Source organism: Xiphias gladius, mitochondrion, assembly GCF_016859285.1.
Source record: "Xiphias gladius mitochondrion, complete genome".
NCBI lineage: Eukaryota > Metazoa > Chordata > Actinopteri > Istiophoriformes > Xiphiidae > Xiphias > Xiphias gladius.
Genome location: NC_012677.1, coordinates 1 through 16520, shown reverse-complemented (window position 1 = coordinate 16520; position 16520 = coordinate 1). Strand labels below are relative to the sequence as shown.

The 16520-nt window shown below is 47.6% G+C and overlaps 13 protein-coding genes across 13 annotated transcripts, besides 25 other annotated features; 1 reads left to right on the top strand and 12 right to left on the bottom strand. All coding sequences in view use genetic code 2, as the record gives it.

Moving 5' to 3' along the window:
- Positions 1–830: a D loop.
- Positions 831–901, top strand: a tRNA (tRNA-Pro).
- A 5-nt stretch (positions 902–906) lies between these two features.
- Positions 907–973, bottom strand: a tRNA (tRNA-Thr).
- CYTB (cytochrome b) lies at positions 974–2114 on the bottom strand. Its single transcript has one exon. A coding segment is annotated over exon 1 (1141 nt).
- A 3-nt stretch (positions 2115–2117) lies between these two features.
- Positions 2118–2186, top strand: a tRNA (tRNA-Glu).
- On the top strand, positions 2187–2708 carry ND6 (NADH dehydrogenase subunit 6). The gene has a single exon. It carries the CDS (start codon positions 2187–2189, stop codon positions 2706–2708), a length of 522 nt encoding a protein of 173 aa, YP_002887531.1.
- ND5 (NADH dehydrogenase subunit 5) lies at positions 2705–4543 on the bottom strand. The gene has a single exon. The coding sequence runs from the start codon at positions 4541–4543 to the stop codon at positions 2705–2707; it is 1839 nt and encodes a 612-aa protein (YP_002887530.1).
- Positions 4544–4616, bottom strand: a tRNA (tRNA-Leu).
- A 3-nt stretch (positions 4617–4619) lies between these two features.
- Positions 4620–4688, bottom strand: a tRNA (tRNA-Ser).
- Positions 4689–4757, bottom strand: a tRNA (tRNA-His).
- Positions 4758–6138, bottom strand: ND4 (NADH dehydrogenase subunit 4). Its single transcript has one exon. A coding segment is annotated over exon 1 (1381 nt).
- ND4L (NADH dehydrogenase subunit 4L) lies at positions 6132–6428 on the bottom strand. The gene has a single exon. The coding sequence runs from the start codon at positions 6426–6428 to the stop codon at positions 6132–6134; it is 297 nt and encodes a 98-aa protein (YP_002887528.1).
- Positions 6429–6497, bottom strand: a tRNA (tRNA-Arg).
- On the bottom strand, positions 6498–6846 carry ND3 (NADH dehydrogenase subunit 3). Its single transcript has one exon. A coding segment is annotated over exon 1 (349 nt).
- Positions 6847–6918, bottom strand: a tRNA (tRNA-Gly).
- COX3 (cytochrome c oxidase subunit III) lies at positions 6918–7703 on the bottom strand. The gene has a single exon. It carries the CDS (start codon positions 7701–7703, stop codon positions 6918–6920), a length of 786 nt encoding a protein of 261 aa, YP_002887526.1.
- ATP6 (ATP synthase F0 subunit 6) lies at positions 7703–8386 on the bottom strand. The gene has a single exon. It carries the CDS (start codon positions 8384–8386, stop codon positions 7703–7705), a length of 684 nt encoding a protein of 227 aa, YP_002887525.1.
- ATP8 (ATP synthase F0 subunit 8) lies at positions 8377–8544 on the bottom strand. The gene has a single exon. It carries the CDS (start codon positions 8542–8544, stop codon positions 8377–8379), a length of 168 nt encoding a protein of 55 aa, YP_002887524.1.
- A 1-nt stretch (position 8545) lies between these two features.
- Positions 8546–8620, bottom strand: a tRNA (tRNA-Lys).
- COX2 (cytochrome c oxidase subunit II) lies at positions 8621–9311 on the bottom strand. Its single transcript has one exon. A coding segment is annotated over exon 1 (691 nt).
- An 8-nt stretch (positions 9312–9319) lies between these two features.
- Positions 9320–9390, bottom strand: a tRNA (tRNA-Asp).
- A 6-nt stretch (positions 9391–9396) lies between these two features.
- Positions 9397–9464, top strand: a tRNA (tRNA-Ser).
- On the bottom strand, positions 9465–11015 carry COX1 (cytochrome c oxidase subunit I). Its single transcript has one exon. It carries the CDS (start codon positions 11013–11015, stop codon positions 9465–9467), a length of 1551 nt encoding a protein of 516 aa, YP_002887522.1.
- Position 11016: 1 nt separating this feature from the next.
- Positions 11017–11087, top strand: a tRNA (tRNA-Tyr).
- Positions 11088–11154, top strand: a tRNA (tRNA-Cys).
- A 39-nt stretch (positions 11155–11193) lies between these two features.
- Positions 11194–11266, top strand: a tRNA (tRNA-Asn).
- Position 11267: 1 nt separating this feature from the next.
- Positions 11268–11336, top strand: a tRNA (tRNA-Ala).
- A 1-nt stretch (position 11337) lies between these two features.
- Positions 11338–11408, bottom strand: a tRNA (tRNA-Trp).
- Positions 11408–12454, bottom strand: ND2 (NADH dehydrogenase subunit 2). Its single transcript has one exon. It carries the CDS (start codon positions 12452–12454, stop codon positions 11408–11410), a length of 1047 nt encoding a protein of 348 aa, YP_002887521.1.
- Positions 12455–12523, bottom strand: a tRNA (tRNA-Met).
- Positions 12523–12593, top strand: a tRNA (tRNA-Gln).
- Positions 12593–12662, bottom strand: a tRNA (tRNA-Ile).
- Positions 12663–12666: 4 nt separating this feature from the next.
- On the bottom strand, positions 12667–13641 carry ND1 (NADH dehydrogenase subunit 1). The gene has a single exon. The coding sequence runs from the start codon at positions 13639–13641 to the stop codon at positions 12667–12669; it is 975 nt and encodes a 324-aa protein (YP_002887520.1).
- Positions 13642–13715, bottom strand: a tRNA (tRNA-Leu).
- Positions 13716–15433, bottom strand: an rRNA (l-rRNA).
- Positions 15434–15505, bottom strand: a tRNA (tRNA-Val).
- Positions 15506–16452, bottom strand: an rRNA (s-rRNA).
- Positions 16453–16520, bottom strand: a tRNA (tRNA-Phe).

The following is a 16520-nucleotide window of genomic DNA, read 5'->3' as shown; positions in this document are numbered from 1 at the left end:
ATGTGAAATATTTTAATAGTGTAAATAGACGCATTTTGAGGTAAAAAGAAGCTGCTAGAGGTTTTCCTGTTTCCGGGGGGTTTTCAGGAGTGTTAGTGATCTCTGGAGTTTTGGGGGGTAGGGGGGTTTTACGCGCAAAAACGGGGGGTATCTTAGGTATTTTAGGAGAAGAATAAATACTTTATGTCCTTGATATCCAAATATGTATTTCTTGTGTAAAGTCTTTCCACCTTTAATAAATTTTCTTCCAAGCAAGGAAATGTACAACCTTATTTTAATTATACCGTGTGCACTCTGAAATGTCAAGTGAAAGGAAAACAAAAAAAGGAACCCCCTACCCGCTGGAAGGAACGCCCGGCATGTTGGGTAACGAATATTATGGTTACCACCATTAACTTATGTCAGCGTCAAGGAAAGAGTGAGGAAGGACCAGTTATGGCCCTGAAGTAGGAACCAAATGCCAGGAATAGTTCATTTAGTGCGACCCCCACAGTTATTGTCCCTCACCTTCAATGACAGTTATCCCTGTGAAATATGCTGGTTGGTGGTCTCTTACTACATTAAGATTCTGAGCTCAATCGGAATTTGAGTCCTGGTATAACTAGACACATTAATTCAAAGTGCTAGGTCTTAAGTTTCTGTTTGTTTAATTAAGTGTCTTATTGAAGTTACAAAATTATGGTTTATGTCTACCTTATTATTGTTGTATAAGTATGAATGGTTACATTATTATTAATGGTCGAGTTACATATTATGTGTTAAAACATTGGATTATATGGTTAATATAAGTGTATGGTGTTAATACATACATGTATGTATTTAAAAATGCGCAAAGAATAGTTTAGCGTTAGAATCCTAGCTTTGGGAGTTAGGGGTAGGAGTTAGAATCTCCTTTCTTTGAAGCAGTAGGGAGGGGTTTAACCTCCGGCATCCGGTTTACAAGACCGGCGCTCTGGCGCTGAGCTACTAGTGCAGGATCATCCGAGGGCTTTGTTTTCCAGTCAGCCTGCTAGAGGTGCTAGAACGAGGAATAGGAAGAAATACAGGAAGGAGGCGATCTGTCCAATGATAATAAAGGGGTGTTCGACGGGCATGCCTCCAATTCAGGTGAGGATTGCTACGTCTGCGACAAGGGTTCAAAATAAGAATTGTGTTAGAGGTCGGAATGTTAGGCCTCGTTGTTTAGATGTGTGCAGGATGGGTACTACTATAAGTACCAGGATGGAGGCTAATAGGGCAAGGACTCCTCCTAGTTTATTAGGAATAGATCGGAGGATAGCGTAAGCAAAGAGGAAGTATCATTCGGGTTTAATATGTGGTGGAGTGACTAGGGGGTTTGCGGGGGTGAAATTATCGGGGTCGCCAAGGAGGTTGGGGGAGAATAGGGCGAGGGAGGTTAGTGCAACGAGGAGGGCAGCAAAGCCTAAGAGGTCTTTGTATGAGAAGTAGGGGTGGAATGAGATTTTGTCTGCGTCTGAATTGAGGCCTGTGGGGTTGTTGGAGCCGGTTTCGTGGAGGAAAAGTAGGTGAATAATGGTTGCGGCTATGATGACAAATGGGAGAAGAAAGTGGAAGGCGAAGAATCGAGTGAGGGTGGCGTTGTCAACTGAGAAGCCTCCTCAAATTCATTGGACGAGAGCGTTGCCGACGTAGGGGACGGCGGAGAGAAGGTTGGTGATAACGGTGGCGCCTCAGAAAGATATTTGGCCTCAGGGTAATACATAACCTACGAAAGCGGTCATCATTACTAGGAGAAGGAGAACAACTCCAATATTCCATGTTTCTTTGTATAGATAGGAGCCATAGTAAAGACCTCGGCCAATGTGGAGGTAAATGCAGATGAAGAAGAAGGATGCGCCGTTGGCGTGCATGTTTCGGATGAGTCATCCATAATTTACATCTCGGCAGATATGTGCTACGGATGTAAAGGCCGTCGCGATGTCTGATGTATAGTGTATAGCGAGAAACAGGCCTGTGAGGACTTGGGCAGCTAAACAGAGGCCGAGGAGGGAGCCGAAGTTTCATCAGACTGAAATGTTGGAGGGAGTTGGGAGATCCACTAGTGCGTCGTTTGCGATTTTTAGGAGGGGGTGGGTTTTTCGGAGATTAGCCATTAGGTTCTTGTAGTTGAATAACAACGGTGGTTTTTCAAGCCATTAGTCCTGGTTAGAGTCCTGGCAGGAATTATGACTTTTATCATGTATTTGCTTTTATTTTCTTTTGTAATGGGATTAGTTGCTGTTGCTTCTAACCCCTCTCCCTACTTTGCTGCTCTAGGGTTGGTTGTAGTTGCAGGGGTAGGGTGTGGTGTTTTGGTGGGGCACGGGGGGCCTTTCTTATCTTTGGTGTTGTTCTTAATTTATTTAGGTGGGATGTTGGTAGTGTTTGCATATTCGGCAGCTCTTGCTGCTGAACCTTACCCAGAGAGCTGAGGGAGTCGGCCGGTAGTCATGTATATGGGGGCTTATCTGGTGGGGGTAGTCGTGGTGTCCGGGCTGTTTTGAGGGGGGTGGTATGAGTCTTCTTGGGTCTCTGTTGATGAACTAGGTGAGTTCTCTGTGTTTCGGGGAGATGTTGGGGGAGTTGCTTTAATGTACTCACTAGGGGGTTGAATGTTAATTATCAGTGCATGGGTATTGTTGCTTACTTTGTTTGTGGTACTAGAGCTGACTCGAGGACTTAGTCGGGGTGCTCTCCGGGCTGTTTAGTATGCGAGCAGAAGTGTCATAAGGGTGAGGGTTAAGAGGAAGAGGGAGAGGTAGGTTTTAATCATCCCCTGTTGGATATTACTTGTTGTGGTGACTAGAGGTAGATTGTAGGAGGTAATTGCTTTGGGGCCCGTTTTCTCTAGTCAGGTTTGGTCGACCATTTGACTGGCAACAGTCTGACCTAGAGTAAGGTTCAGTTTAGGGGTGAGCCGATGGACAATTGCGGGGAAAAAGCCTAGTATATTTGAGAAATGGTGCGTAGTGAGTGTTGGTGTTGGTTTAAATTGTTTATTTGTTAAGGAAGCTAGTTCTAGGGCAATTAGGAGCCCAGTAATTGTAACCGCGAGGGCCGCAAGTTTAAGGAGTAGGGGCATAGATATCACGGGTGTTTTTAGGGGGAGTATGTTAGAGGTGATTAAAAGGCCGGCAATAATGCTCCCTCAGGCTAGGCGTTTGATGGGGTTGATAACAGTCGGGTTGTTTTCGTTAATGGGGGAGAGAGGATTAAATCGTGGGTGTCCCATGGAAACGAAGAAGACAACGCGTAGGCTATAGATAGCTGTGAAGGAGGTAGCTAGTAGGGTGAGAGTAAGGGCTCAGGCGTTTAGGTGGGATGTGTTTAGTGCTTCGATGATAGCATCTTTAGAGAAAAAGCCCGCCAGAAAAGGGGTACCTGTAAGGGCGAGGCTGCCAATGGTTAGGCAGGATGAGGTGAAGGGAGTGAGGTGGTGCATACCCCCCATTTTTCGGATATCTTGCTCATCATTAAGGCTGTGGATAATAGAGCCGGAGCAGAGGAAAAGTATTGCTTTGAAGAAGGCATGGGTGCAGATGTGAAGGAAGGCCAGTTGGGGTTGGTTAAGCCCAATAGTTACTATTATAAGGCCTAGCTGGCTGGATGTGGAGAATGCAACGATTTTCTTGATATCGTTTTGGGTGAGGGCGCAGGTGGCAGTGAATAGTGTTGTTAGGGCTCCGAGGCAGAGGCAGATCGTAAGGGCTGTCTGGTTATTTTCCATTAGAGGGCTTATTCGGACAAGGAGGAAAATTCCCGCGACAACTATTGTGCTTGAGTGCAGTAGGGCAGAGACCGGTGTAGGGCCTTCCATGGCTGATGGGAGCCAGGGGTGCAGTCCTAACTGGGCAGACTTGCCAGTAGCTGCGATGATGAGTCCTAGTAAGGGGAGTGTGAGGTCAAAGTCTTTGGCGGTTGCAAATATTTGTTGCATTTCTCATGAGTTGAGGTTTGTTGCTATTCATGCTATGGCAAAGATTAGTCCGATATCCCCAACCCGGTTGTAGAGAACTGCTTGTAGGGCTGCGGTGTTTGCGTCTGACCGTCCGTATCACCACCCGATTAGGAGAAAGGATATAATACCGACGCCCTCTCAGCCGATGAAGAGTTGAAACATGTTGTTTGCTGTTACTAGAATAATTATAGCGATGAGGAAAATCAAAAGGTATTTAAAGAATCGATTCATGTAGGGGTCTGAGTGTATGTACCAAGAGGCGAACTCTAGAATAGACCAAGTGACATAGAGGGCGATAGGGGTAAAGATAATGGAGTAGTGGTCGAATTTTAGGCTGATGTTGATATCAAAAGTGAGGGTGTTTATTCAGTTCCAGTTAGTGACGATGGTTTCTAGGCCTTCATTAAGAAACAGAAATAGTGGCAGGAGGCTCACGAAGAAGGCCAGTTTGACTGCCGTTTTAATGTGAGAGAGGGCTCAGTGGGGTTCTCGGGGTTGGGGTGAAAGGGTAGTAAGTAAGGGGTATGCTAGGAGTGCAAAGATAATGATTAAACTTGATGTTATTATGAGCGAAGTGGGGTGCATAGCTGCTACTTGGATTTGCACCAAGAATCTTTGGTTCCTAAGACCAACGGATGAGCTGTTATCCTATAGGAGCGCTTCGAGTGAGCCCTGGGGTCTAACCAGGGTAGCGAAGATTAGCAGTCTTTGTTGTCTACGGACCTCTCTCGGTGGATAAGGGGACTTTAACCCCTGTCTTCAGAATCACAATCTGATATTTTTGTTAAACTATACCTACAAGCAGTTCAGCCTCAGATTAATTCAGGCTTAAGAATAAGCAGGAGTAGTGGAAGGAGATGAAGGAGAATCAGCAGGTGCTCTCGGGAGTGGGAGGGGTCCAGGGCAATAATGTGTGCTGGGAGTGGGCCTCGCTGGGTCATAAGAAACATGTACAGCGAGTAGCCTGCAGTGATGAGGGTGCCGGCGCCTGTTAGTGCCAGGGTCCATCAAGACCAGTTGAATAGGGAGGTAATAATTATTAATTCACCCATGAGGTTTGGTAGTGGCGGGAGGGCTAGGTTAGCAAGGCTGGCGAAGAATCACCATGTTGCCATTAAGGGGAGGACCATTTGGAGACCTCGTGCTAGTAGCATGGTGCGGCTATGGGTTCGCTCGTAGTTAGTGTTAGCCAGGCAGAAGAGGGCGGAGGAAGTCAGGCCGTGGGCGATTATTAGGATGAGGGCTCCGGTGAATCCTCAGGGCGTTTGGATGAGGATTCCCCCTGCAACGAGACCTATGTGGCTGACTGAGGAGTAGGCAATGAGTGATTTTAGATCTGTTTGGCGAAGGCAGATAGAGCCCGTTATAATTACCCCTCAGAGTGCGAAGACAATGAAGGGGTAGCTTAGGTCTTTGGTGAGGGGCTCGAGTATCACTATCATTCGTATTATGCCATAGCCTCCTAGTTTTAGGAGGACGGCAGCAAGAACTATGGAGCCGGCAATGGGGGCTTCAACGTGCGCTTTGGGTAATCAGAGGTGAACACCATACAAGGGCATTTTAACTAAGAAGGCTAGTAGGCAGCCAGCTCATCATAGTTTATCTGCATAGGAGTTAAGGTACAAGGGGTCGGAATATTGAAGAGTTAGGAGAGATAGGGTGCCTGTACTGTTCTGAAGAAGGAGGAGAGCAACAAGAAGTGGTAGGGACCCCGCTAGTGTGTAGAACAGGAAATATGTGCCTGCGTTGAGGCGTTCTGTTTGGTTTCCCCAGCGTGTGATGATAATAAGAGTGGGGATAAGGGTAGCTTCAAATATAACATAAAATATAATAACTTCTGTGGCGCTGAAGGCTAAAATTAGGAAAAATTGCAAGGAGGTGAGGAGTGTAATGTATATTCGTTGCCGGTTAATAGGTTCAGAGCTCATGTGGTTTTGACTTGCCAGGGTCATGAGGGGGAGCAGTCAGCAGGTAAGTACGAGAAGGGGCGTTGAGAGGGGGTCGGTTGCTATATACAGGTTGAGGGAGGATCAGCCGGTTTCCGACAGGTTTTTTAATCAGGTGAGGCTAAAGAGGGCAATTATGAAGCTGTGGGCGAGGGTTGAGGGCCAAAGTCATTTAGGTGAGGAGAGCCAAGTTGTGGGGGCGAGCATTAGGGTAGGAATAAGGATTTTTAGCATTGTAGGAGGTTTAGGCTTTGTAGGCGGTCAGTTCCATGGGTGCGGGCAGTGGCTACTAAAAGGGCTAGGCCTGCACTAGCTTCACAGGCTGAGAATGCCAGAAGAAGTATAGGGGACGCTGAAAAGTTGGTTGAGTCTAGTTGAAGGGTTCACAGGGAAAGAGCAATAAACAGGGAGAGCATTATACCCTCTAGGCATAGGAGGGCTGAGAGGAGGTGGTACCGGTGAAATGCCAGGCCTGTAAGGCCTAGTATGAAAGTGGATGAAAAGGCGAAGTGAACGGGGGTCATTAGGCAATTGCGGACTTAAACCACAAGTTTTTGAGCCGAAATCAAATGTTTTTATTAGACTAATTGCCTATTCGGCCCATTCGAGCCCTCCTTGTATTCATTCGTAGATTAAGCCGAGGGTGAGGAGAATTAAGACGGCGGAGGCTCAGAAGAATGTTAGGAGGGGGGATGCTAATTGGTCCCCTCAGGGAAGTGGTAACAGAAGGGCAATTTCTAAGTCGAAAAGGAGGAAGAGGATAGCGACGAGAAAAAATCGGAGGGAGAAGGGCAGTCGGGCTGTGCCGAGGGGGTCAAACCCACATTCGTAGGGGGAGAGCTTTTCGTGGTCGGGGGTCATTTGTGGAAGTCAGAAGGAGACGATGGCGAGGACTGTAGAAAGTGCAACGGCAATAGTAATGACTGTTGTGACGAGATTCATTATCTTTCCTTGGATTTTAACCAAGACCGGGTGATTGGAAGTCACTTATACTTGCTTTAATACTAGAAAGATTAAGATCCTCATCAATAAATGGAGATGTAAAGGAAAAGTCAAACAACGTCTACAAAGTGTCAGTATCAGGCAGCTGCCTCGAATCCAAAGTGATGGTTAGATGTGAAGTGGTGCCGGACTTGCCGTAGTAGGCAGACGGCCAGGAATGTTGAGCCGATGAGGACGTGGAGTCCATGGAATCCCGTCGCTACAAAAAAGGTAGCGCCATAAACACCGTCAGCAATTGTGAAGGGGGCTTCGTTGTATTCTATGGCTTGGAGGAAGGTGAAGTAGGCTCCAAGAAGGATTGTAAGCGCTAAGGATTGAATTGCTTGCTTCCGTTTTGCTTCCATAATACTGTGGTGGGCTCAGGTAACTGTAACACCTGAGGCAAGTAGGACGGCTGTATTCAGGAGTGGCACTTCGAAAGGGTCTAGAGCGGTAATGCCGGTGGGGGGTCAGTGCCCTCCTAGTTCAGGGGTGGGTGCGAGGCTCGAATGATAGAATGCTCAGAAGAAGCCGAGGAAGAAGAGTACTTCGGAGGTGATAAAGAGGATTATTCCGTACCGAAGGCCTTTCTGAACGGGAGGTGTATGGTGTCCTTGAAATGTACCTTCTCGGACTACGTCTCGTCATCACTGGCACACAGTCAGGACAAGGAGGGCGGTGCCTAGTGCCATAAGAGGTACTGAGTGGAAGTGGAATCAGATTGCAAGACCTGATGTCATTAGTAGGGCAGCGACGGCGCCCGTTAGGGGCCACGGGCTGGGGTCGACTATGTGGTAGGGGTGTGATTGATGGGCCATTAGACGTTTTCTTGTAGGTAGAGGCTTAGAAGGAGGACGAAGACATAGGCTTGAATCATGGCTACAGCGACTTCTAGCAGGGTTAATAGGAATAGAAGGGTCGCTGTTAGGATGGCCACGGTAGGCATAAGAGGGAGGAGGACAAAGGCGGCGGTGGCAATGAGTTGAATTAACAGGTGCCCTGCTGTTAAGTTGGCCGTTAGTCGAACTCCAAGGGCTAGTGGGCGGATAAACAGGCTAATTGTCTCAATAATAATAAGGATCGGGATTAGGAGGGTAGGGGTTCCTTCTGGGAGAAGATGACCTAGCGCGTGAGTTGGCTGGTTTCGCATGCCGATAATAACCGTTGCTAGTCAAAGGGGGACTGCAAGTCCTATATTGAGGGACAGTTGAGTGGTAGGGGTGAAAGTATAGGGGAGGAGGCCTAGTATATTGAGTGAGATGAGGAAAATCATCAGGGAGGTAAAGAGGAGTGCTCACTTGTGCCCCCCGGGGTTTAGAGGCAGAAGGAGTTGCTGGGTAAAGCGGTTAATAAACCACCCTTGAAGGGTGAGAAGTCGGTTGTTTAGTCATCGGCTTGAGGGTGTGGGGTAAAGGATTCAGGGTAGGGCAATAGCTAGGGCAATTAGTGGAATGCCGAGGTATGTGGGGCTTATAAATTGGTCAAAAAAGCTTAATGTCATGGTCAGTTTCAGGATTCTGTTTTAGGTTGTTCTGCGCTATGGGAGGAGGGTTCGTTTGGGAAAGAGTGTGCTAGGACTTTGGGTGGAATTACAGTTAGGAAAACTAGTCAGGAAAAAGCTAGGATAGCAAATCAGGGTGCAGGGTTAAGTTGGGGCATGTCGCTAAGGGTGGTTGGTAGTCACCAGTCTCTAGCTTAAAAGGCTAACGCTATGGACCTATTTAGCTTCTTAGCGAAGCGTCTTCGATTATTAGGGAGGTTCAGTTTTCAAAGTGTTCTAGGGGAACTGCTTCAACTACGATAGGTATAAAACTGTGGTTGGCCCCGCAGATTTCGGAGCATTGTCCGTAGAATACCCCGGGGCGGTTGACGATGAAGGTGGTTTGGTTGAGACGGCCGGGGACTGCATCTACTTTTACGCCTAGTGCAGGGATTGCTCAGGAGTGCAGGACGTCTTCAGCAGAAATAAGGACTCGGATAGGGGATTCGACTGGGATTACCATTCGGTGGTCTGCCTCTAGAAGGCGAAACTGGCCGGGGGTTAAGTCTTGGGTGGGGATCATGTAGGAGTCAAATCCTAGGTCTTCGTAGTCGGTGTACTCATAGCTTCAGTATCATTGGTGACCTAGGGCTTTGATTGTCAGATGGGGGTCATTAATTTCATCTATTAAGTAGAGAATGCGGAGGGATGGTAAAGCAATCAGAATAAGGATGATTGCAGGGAGTAGGGTTCAAATGATTTCGATTTCTTGGGAATCTAGGACAAGTTTATCGGTAAATTTGGCGGTAACCATGGCCACAATAATGTATAGCACTATTGTGCTGATTAAGAAGACGATTATTAAGGCATGGTCATGGAAATGAAGAAGTTCTTCTATAAGAGGTGAAGCTGCGTCTTGAAATCCTAGTTGCGAGGGATGTGCCATTATATGGGCAAGACACGCGGGGGTTTAACCCGCAATTATGCCTTGACAAGGCATTGTAATGGCTTTTTACTAGTGTCTTATGAAGAAAGTGACAGAGCGGTTATGTGGTTGGCTTGAAACCAATTCATGGGGGTTCAACTCCTCCCTTTCTCGTTAGTGTGATCGTACTTGAACGAATGCAGGCTGTTCAAATGTGTGGTAAGGTGGAGGGCAGCCATGTAGTCATTCCACGTTTGTGGCGGTTAGTTCTACTGAGAGAACCTCTCGCTTGGCGGTAAATGCTTCTCAAATGATAAATAGGAACATAATAACTGCTACTAGAGAAACTAAGGATCCGATAGAGGAGACTGTGTTTCACAGTGCGTAAGCATCTGGGTAGTCTGAATATCGTCGAGGCATGCCAGCCAGTCCTAGGAAGTGTTGAGGGAAGAAGGTAAGGTTAACACCGACGAATATAACTCCGAAGTGGATTTTTGTTCATGTGCTGTGAAGGGTGTAGCCCGTAAACAGGGGGAATCAGTGTACAAAGGCTGCAACAATGGCGAAGACGGCACCCATTGAAAGTACGTAGTGGAAGTGGGCAACTACATAGTAAGTGTCGTGGAGCACAATATCCAGAGAGGAATTAGCCAGGACAATTCCAGTTAGTCCACCTACCGTAAAGAGGAAAATAAAGCCAAGGGCCCATAGTAGAGGGGTTTCCCATTTAATAGCACCTCCGTGCAGAGTTGCGAGCCAGCTGAAGACTTTTACACCAGTCGGGATAGCGATAATTATTGTGGCGGATGTAAAGTAGGCTCGGGTGTCTACATCCATTCCGACTGTAAACATGTGGTGAGCTCATACAATGAAGCCTAGAAGGCCGATGGCCATCATAGCCCATACCATACCCATATAGCCGAAAGGCTCTTTTTTGCCTGAGTAGTAGGCAACAATATGGGAAATTATTCCGAAGCCGGGGAGGATCAGAATATATACTTCGGGGTGGCCGAAGAATCAGAACAGGTGTTGGTAGAGGATGGGATCCCCACCTCCTGCAGGGTCAAAGAAGGCGGTGTTTAAATTACGGTCTGTTAAGAGCATGGTAATTCCGGCAGCTAGAACGGGAAGGGAGAGGAGAAGGAGGACAGCTGTAATTAGTACGGCTCACACGAACAGAGGAATCTGGTACATAGAAACGGCAGCTGGTTTTATATTGATAATAGTTGTGATGAAGTTGATTGCCCCCAGAATAGAGGAGATCCCAGCTAGGTGAAGGGAGAAGATGGTAAGGTCAACAGATGCACCTGCGTGGGCTAGGTTACCTGCTAGAGGAGGGTAGACAGTTCACCCGGTTCCAGCGCCAGCTTCAACTCCAGAAGAAGCAAGGAGGAGGAGGAATGATGGAGGGAGGAGTCAGAAGCTTATGTTATTCATTCGAGGGAATGCTATATCGGGGGCTCCAATCATTAGGGGAATTAGTCAATTTCCGAACCCTCCAATCATGATTGGCATTACTATAAAGAAGATCATTACAAAGGCGTGAGCTGTAACGATTACGTTGTAAATCTGGTCATCCCCTAGTAGGGCGCCAGGTTGGCTGAGTTCTGCTCGGATTAGTAGACTTAGGGCTGTGCCTACTATACCGGCTCAAGCACCAAATACTAGATAGAGGGTGCCGATGTCTTTGTGATTGGTCGAGAAAAATCAACGTGTGATTGCCACAGGTAGGATGGCTGAGTCTTTAAGCGGTGGATTGTAGCCCCATAGACAGAGGTTCGAATCCTCTTCTTACCAAGCTCCGAGGTGTACTTACATATTAGATTGCAAATCTTAAGAAGCAGGCTAAACCCTGCCGGGGCTTTCTCCCGCCTGCCGGTTATATTAACAGGCGGGAGAAAGGTAGATAGATGCTCGCTGGTTTGAGCGCTTAGCTGTTAACTAAGAGTTTGCAGGATCGAGGCCTGCCTGTCTAGAAAGGCTTTAGCTTAATTAAAGTGTCTGTTTTGCATGCAGGAGATGTGGGGTAATGTCCCGCAAGTCTTATCAGGGACTGGGAGATTTTCACTCCCGCTTAGGGCTTTGAAGGCCCTTGGTCTTGTCTTATCCTAAGTCCCTTAGGGGGTTAAAAGGGCGATTGCGGCGGGGGCGAGGGGGAGGAGGGAAATTGTGGCGGTGGTTGCAATGGCCAGGGGCAGGGTCAATTGGGGGGAGGAGAATCGTCAGGGGGTTACACCAGTCAAGTTGTTTGGGGACATGGTAAGGGTCATTGCGTAAGAGATGCGGAGGTAGAAGTATAGGCTGAGAAGGGCGGACAGCGCGGCTAATGTGGCCAGGGGGGCCAGATCTTGCTTAGCTAATTCTTGGAGAATAAGTCATTTGGGTATGAAGCCCGTTAGTGGTGGGAGGCCACCGAGGGACAGAAGCACTAGAGGGGTGAGGGAGGTGAGAATAGGTGCTTTTGTCCAGGAGATGGCTAGTGCATTAATACTTGTTGATTTATTCAGTTTGAATACAAGGAATGTTGAGAATGTCATTACAAAGTATGTAAGGAGTGCTAGGAGAGTGAGGGAGGGGGAGTATTGGAGGATTAAAATTATTCAGCCTAGATGTGCGATGGAGGAGTAGGCAAGGACTTTCCGTAGCTGGGTTTGGTTTAAACCTCCTCAGCCGCCAACAAGGGTTGATGCTAATCCGAGGGTGACGAGAATGGTTGGGTTAACGTTCTGGATTTGAAGCAGGAGTGCAAATGGTGCTAGTTTTTGTCAGGTGGATAGGACAAGTCCTGTGGTCAGGTCTAATCCTTGGAGCACTTCTGGTAGTCAGGTGTGCATGGGGGCCAGGCCAATTTTGAGTGCCAAAGCTAATGTAATTAGGGTGAGGGGAAAGGGGTGGGATATTTGTTGAATATCTCATTGGCCGGTAAGTCAGGCGTTTGTAGTGCTGGCAAAGAGGAGTATGGCAGCCGCGGTAGCTTGGGTCAGGAAATACTTGGTGGTTGCTTCAACTGCTCGGGGGTGATGGTGTTGGGCTATTAGGGGAATGATTGCAAGTGTATTAATTTCTAGGCCTATTCAGGCAAGGAGTCAGTGTGAACTTGCGAATGTGATTGTGGTACCTAGGCCAAGTCCGAATAGCAAGGTGGCTAAGATATAGGGGTTCATTAGTAGAGGAAGGGGTTTAACCTACATACTTGGGGTATGGGCCCAAGAGCTTATTTAGCTGACTTTACTAGGAAGTGGTGTAGTGGAAGCACTAAGAGTTTTGATCTCTTCAGGTAGGGTTCGAGTCCCTTCTTTCTAAGGAGTTGGGGGGACTTTAACCCCCATAATTCACTCTATCAAAGTGGCCCTTTACTTCAGGCACAGCTCCAGGGTTATAATTGAGGCGGCAGGCCTGCGAATGCGATGGGGAGCGCAAGGTGTCAAATGACCAGGGCTAGCGTTAGGGGTAGAAAGTTTTTCCAGATAAGGTGCATGAGTTGGTCGTATCGGAAGCGTGGGTAAGATGCTCGGACTCATAAAAAGACCATCGAGAGGAGTGCCGCTTTGGTCATGAGATTTGCGGCGGTTAGTTCAGGGATGGTCGGGATGTGAGATGCGCCTAAAAATAAGGTGGCGGAAAGTGTATTTATGAGTAGGATGTTAGCGTACTCCGCTAAGAAAAATAGGGCGAAGGGTCCTCCTGCATATTCTACGTTAAAGCCCGAGACTAATTCAGATTCTCCTTCTGTTAAATCAAAGGGGGCCCGGTTGGTTTCTGCCAGGGTTGAGATGTATCACATTGCAGCCAGGGGTCAGGCTGGCAGAACTAGTCAGACACTTTCCTGGGCTGTGTTGAAGGTTTGAAGAGTAAAACCACCGGTGAAGATAATAATATTTAGGAGGATAAGGCCTAGACTTACTTCGTAAGAGATGGTTTGGGCGACGGCACGTAGGGCTCCGATGAGGGCATATTTCGAGTTGGAGGCCCACCCTGAGCCTAGAATAGAATAGACGGCAAGACTGGACAGTGCCAGGATGAAGAGAATTCCGAGGTTTAGGTCCGCAACTGGGTATGGGAGAGGTATAGGGGCTCAGAGGGTCAGGGCAAGTGTGAGGGCCAGCATAGGGGTAAGGAGGAATAATACGGGGGAGGCTGTCGATGGACGGACGGGCTCTTTAATAAAAAGCTTAACTCCGTCAGCGATGGGTTGTAGGAGGCCGTAAGGCCCTACAATGTTTGGGCCTTTCCGTAGCTGTATATAACCTAGTACTTTTCGTTCAATAAGGGTCAGAAAGGCGACGGCTAGTAGGACGGGTACAATAAAGGCCAGTGGGTTAATGATGTGGGTAATAAGGGCTGATATCATAGTTAAGGAGAGGATTTGAACCTCTGTGGAAAGGGCTTAGGTCTTTTGCAGTATCCGGGCTCTGCCACCTTAACATGCCATTCTCTCAGGCATGAAGGGTATGCCCTCTTGCCTAGTTTAGATGCTTTCATTAGGTGGGGGTGAGGCGTACTTCAAGCATGGGCCTCTTCTTTTCGGTCCTTTCGTACTAGAAAAGATCATAACATAGATAGAAACTGACCTGGATTACTCCGGTCTGAACTCAGATCACGTAGGACTTTAATCGTTGAACAAACGAACCCTTAATAGCGGCTGCACCATTAGGATGTCCTGATCCAACATCGAGGTCGTAAACCCCCTTGTCGATATGGGCTCTAAAAGGGGATTGCGCTGTTATCCCTAGGGTAACTTGGTCCGTTGATCGGCATTGCCGGATCATGATTGGTCAGATATTCTGTTAGTTAGAGCTGTAGCTCTTAGTTGTGGGAGGAGAGGTAAAGAAGGGGTTTAGTGCTCCCAGTCCGCGTGGGGGTTTTTTATTTCCCCATGGTCGCCCCAACCGAAGACATTAAAGCAGGGGTCATTTAGTTTGGTCCCTTATTTGGGGGTGTTTAACATGATCTGCTTTGACGTCTAAAGCTCCATAGGGTCTTCTCGTCTTATGGTTATATCCCCGCTTCTGCACGGGGAGATCAATTTCATTGACTGGAAAGAGGAGACAGCTAAGCCCTCGTTATGCCATTCATACAGGTCTTCATTTAAAAGACAAGTGATTACGCTACCTTTGCACGGTCAAAATACCGCGGCCGTTGAACTAGATTGTCACTGGGCAGGCGGGACCTCTTATTCTTTGGTTTTGCAAGAGGCGATGTTTTTGGTAAACAGGCGAGGCTTCATGTGTTTGCCGAGTTCCTTCTCTTTCTTTTAGTCTTTCCTTAGGGGCACACCAGTGTGGGGTTAACGGTAATAAGCTGGATGGTTTTCTGGTTTGCTTGGGTCATTTTTCAGTGCCCTCTTTGTTTGGGGCCGTTAAGATTCGGTGGTAGGTCCGTTCCGATTTACACGTGTGCAAGGAGAGAGGGGGTAGGTACTCTCTTGTTACTCATATTAGCATAGTCACGCCCATGTCTGCATGGGGCGGCCTGGTAGGGTTAGGGGGTTAAGATTTGGTTATCAGTATATAGGGAGGTAAGGTATGTCCGAGCTTTAACGCTTTCTGCGGGGATGGCTGCTTTTAGGCCCACCAGAACATTGTTCCTTGATTATTATGATCTTTACCCTCCTGGAAAAGTTGTGTCTTGGTTCAAAGGGGCTGTACCCCCTTTGACTAACTCTCGCAGTTTCTCGGATTATCCGGAGGAAGTTGAAACGGAGGTGAATGGAGAAGCCGCAAGGCTGAACTTCTATCCAATTCCCAGGCAACCAGCTATAACTAGGTTCGGTAGGTCTGTCACCTCTACTCAAAGCTCTTCCCACTCTTTTGCCACAGAGACGGGTTCGCCCTAATAAATAGGCTGTCTTGGAGTAGCTCACCTAGTTTCGGGGTATCAAACTAAAGTGCTCTTCGCTTGAGGGTGCTGGCTAAATCATGATGCAAAAGGTACGAGGTCAAATCTCTGCTTTTTTAGGCTTTACTGGGCTTTTTCACCTCTCTTTCAGCGTTCCCTTGCGGTACTTTCTCTATTGCTCCGCTAGTTCCTTTTCTGTCGCCCATACTAAGGGGGGAGAATGGTTTAGTAAATAAATTTAGTGTGTTTTCGGGGTTATTAATAGTGATTTGTTGTTATTGGTGGGTGGGGCTAGCTGATGGGCGTCAGGGCGACCCGATTTGCACGGGTGACTTCTCGGTGTAAGGGAGATGCTTTTCTGTCTTAGCTACGCTCTGATTTTTCCAAGCGCACCTTCCGGTACACTTACCATGTTACGACTTTCCTCCCCTTCGCAATTATAGGGTTTTAGTTAAGTGAGTTTAGGGCTCGGGGAGGGTGACGGGCGGTGTGTGCGCGCTTTAGGGCCAGTTTCAGCGGGACGCTCTGCTTTCTGCTTACTGCTAAATCCTCCTTCAGTCGCATATTTCAATGCAACATTCGTATTCGCTACTACTAGCGAATGTAGCCCATTTCTTCCCCTCTCATGCACTACACCTCGACCTGACGTTTTGGGCTATGCCAATTCTGCTTACTATTAGGCCTTCACAGGGTAAGCTGACGACGGTGGTATATAGGCGGGAAAAGCAAGGGAGGGTGAGGTTGAACGGGGGTTATCGGTTCTAGAACAGGCTCCTCTAGGTGGATGTTAAGCACCGCCAAGTCCTTTGGGTTTTAAACTGATGCTCGTAATTCCCGGGCGGATATTGGGTGTAATTAATAATCGATGTTTAGGGCTAAGCATAGTGGGGTATCTAATCCCAGTTTGTTTCTTAGCTTTCGTGGGTTCAGGTGATGTAAAGCCACTTTCGTAGTTGGGCTTCATACCTTCGGATGCGTATAACAGCTCTGAGAGCGTTCGGCTTTAGTTTTTTGGTTTCCTTAACCACTCTTTACGCCGTTGTCTGTCAACTTGGGCCTCTCGTATAACCGCGGTGGCTGGCACGAGTTTTACCGGCCCTCTTAGCTTTAACTAAGTCAAGTTTTCACTTATAGCTTAATATCTATCACTGCTGAGTTCCCTTGAGGGTGTGGCTAAGCAAGGCGTCATGGGCTAATAGTAGAGTGTGCCTGATACCGGCTCCTTGTTCCCAAGCAGGGAATTATGGGCATTCTCACAGGGGGGCGGATACTTGCATGTGTAAGTATAGCTAAAGCTGACAGTAAAGTCAGGACCAAGCCTTTGTGCTTGCGGGACTTTCTAGGGTCCATCTTAACATCTTCAGTGTTATGCTTTAATTAAGCTACGCTAGC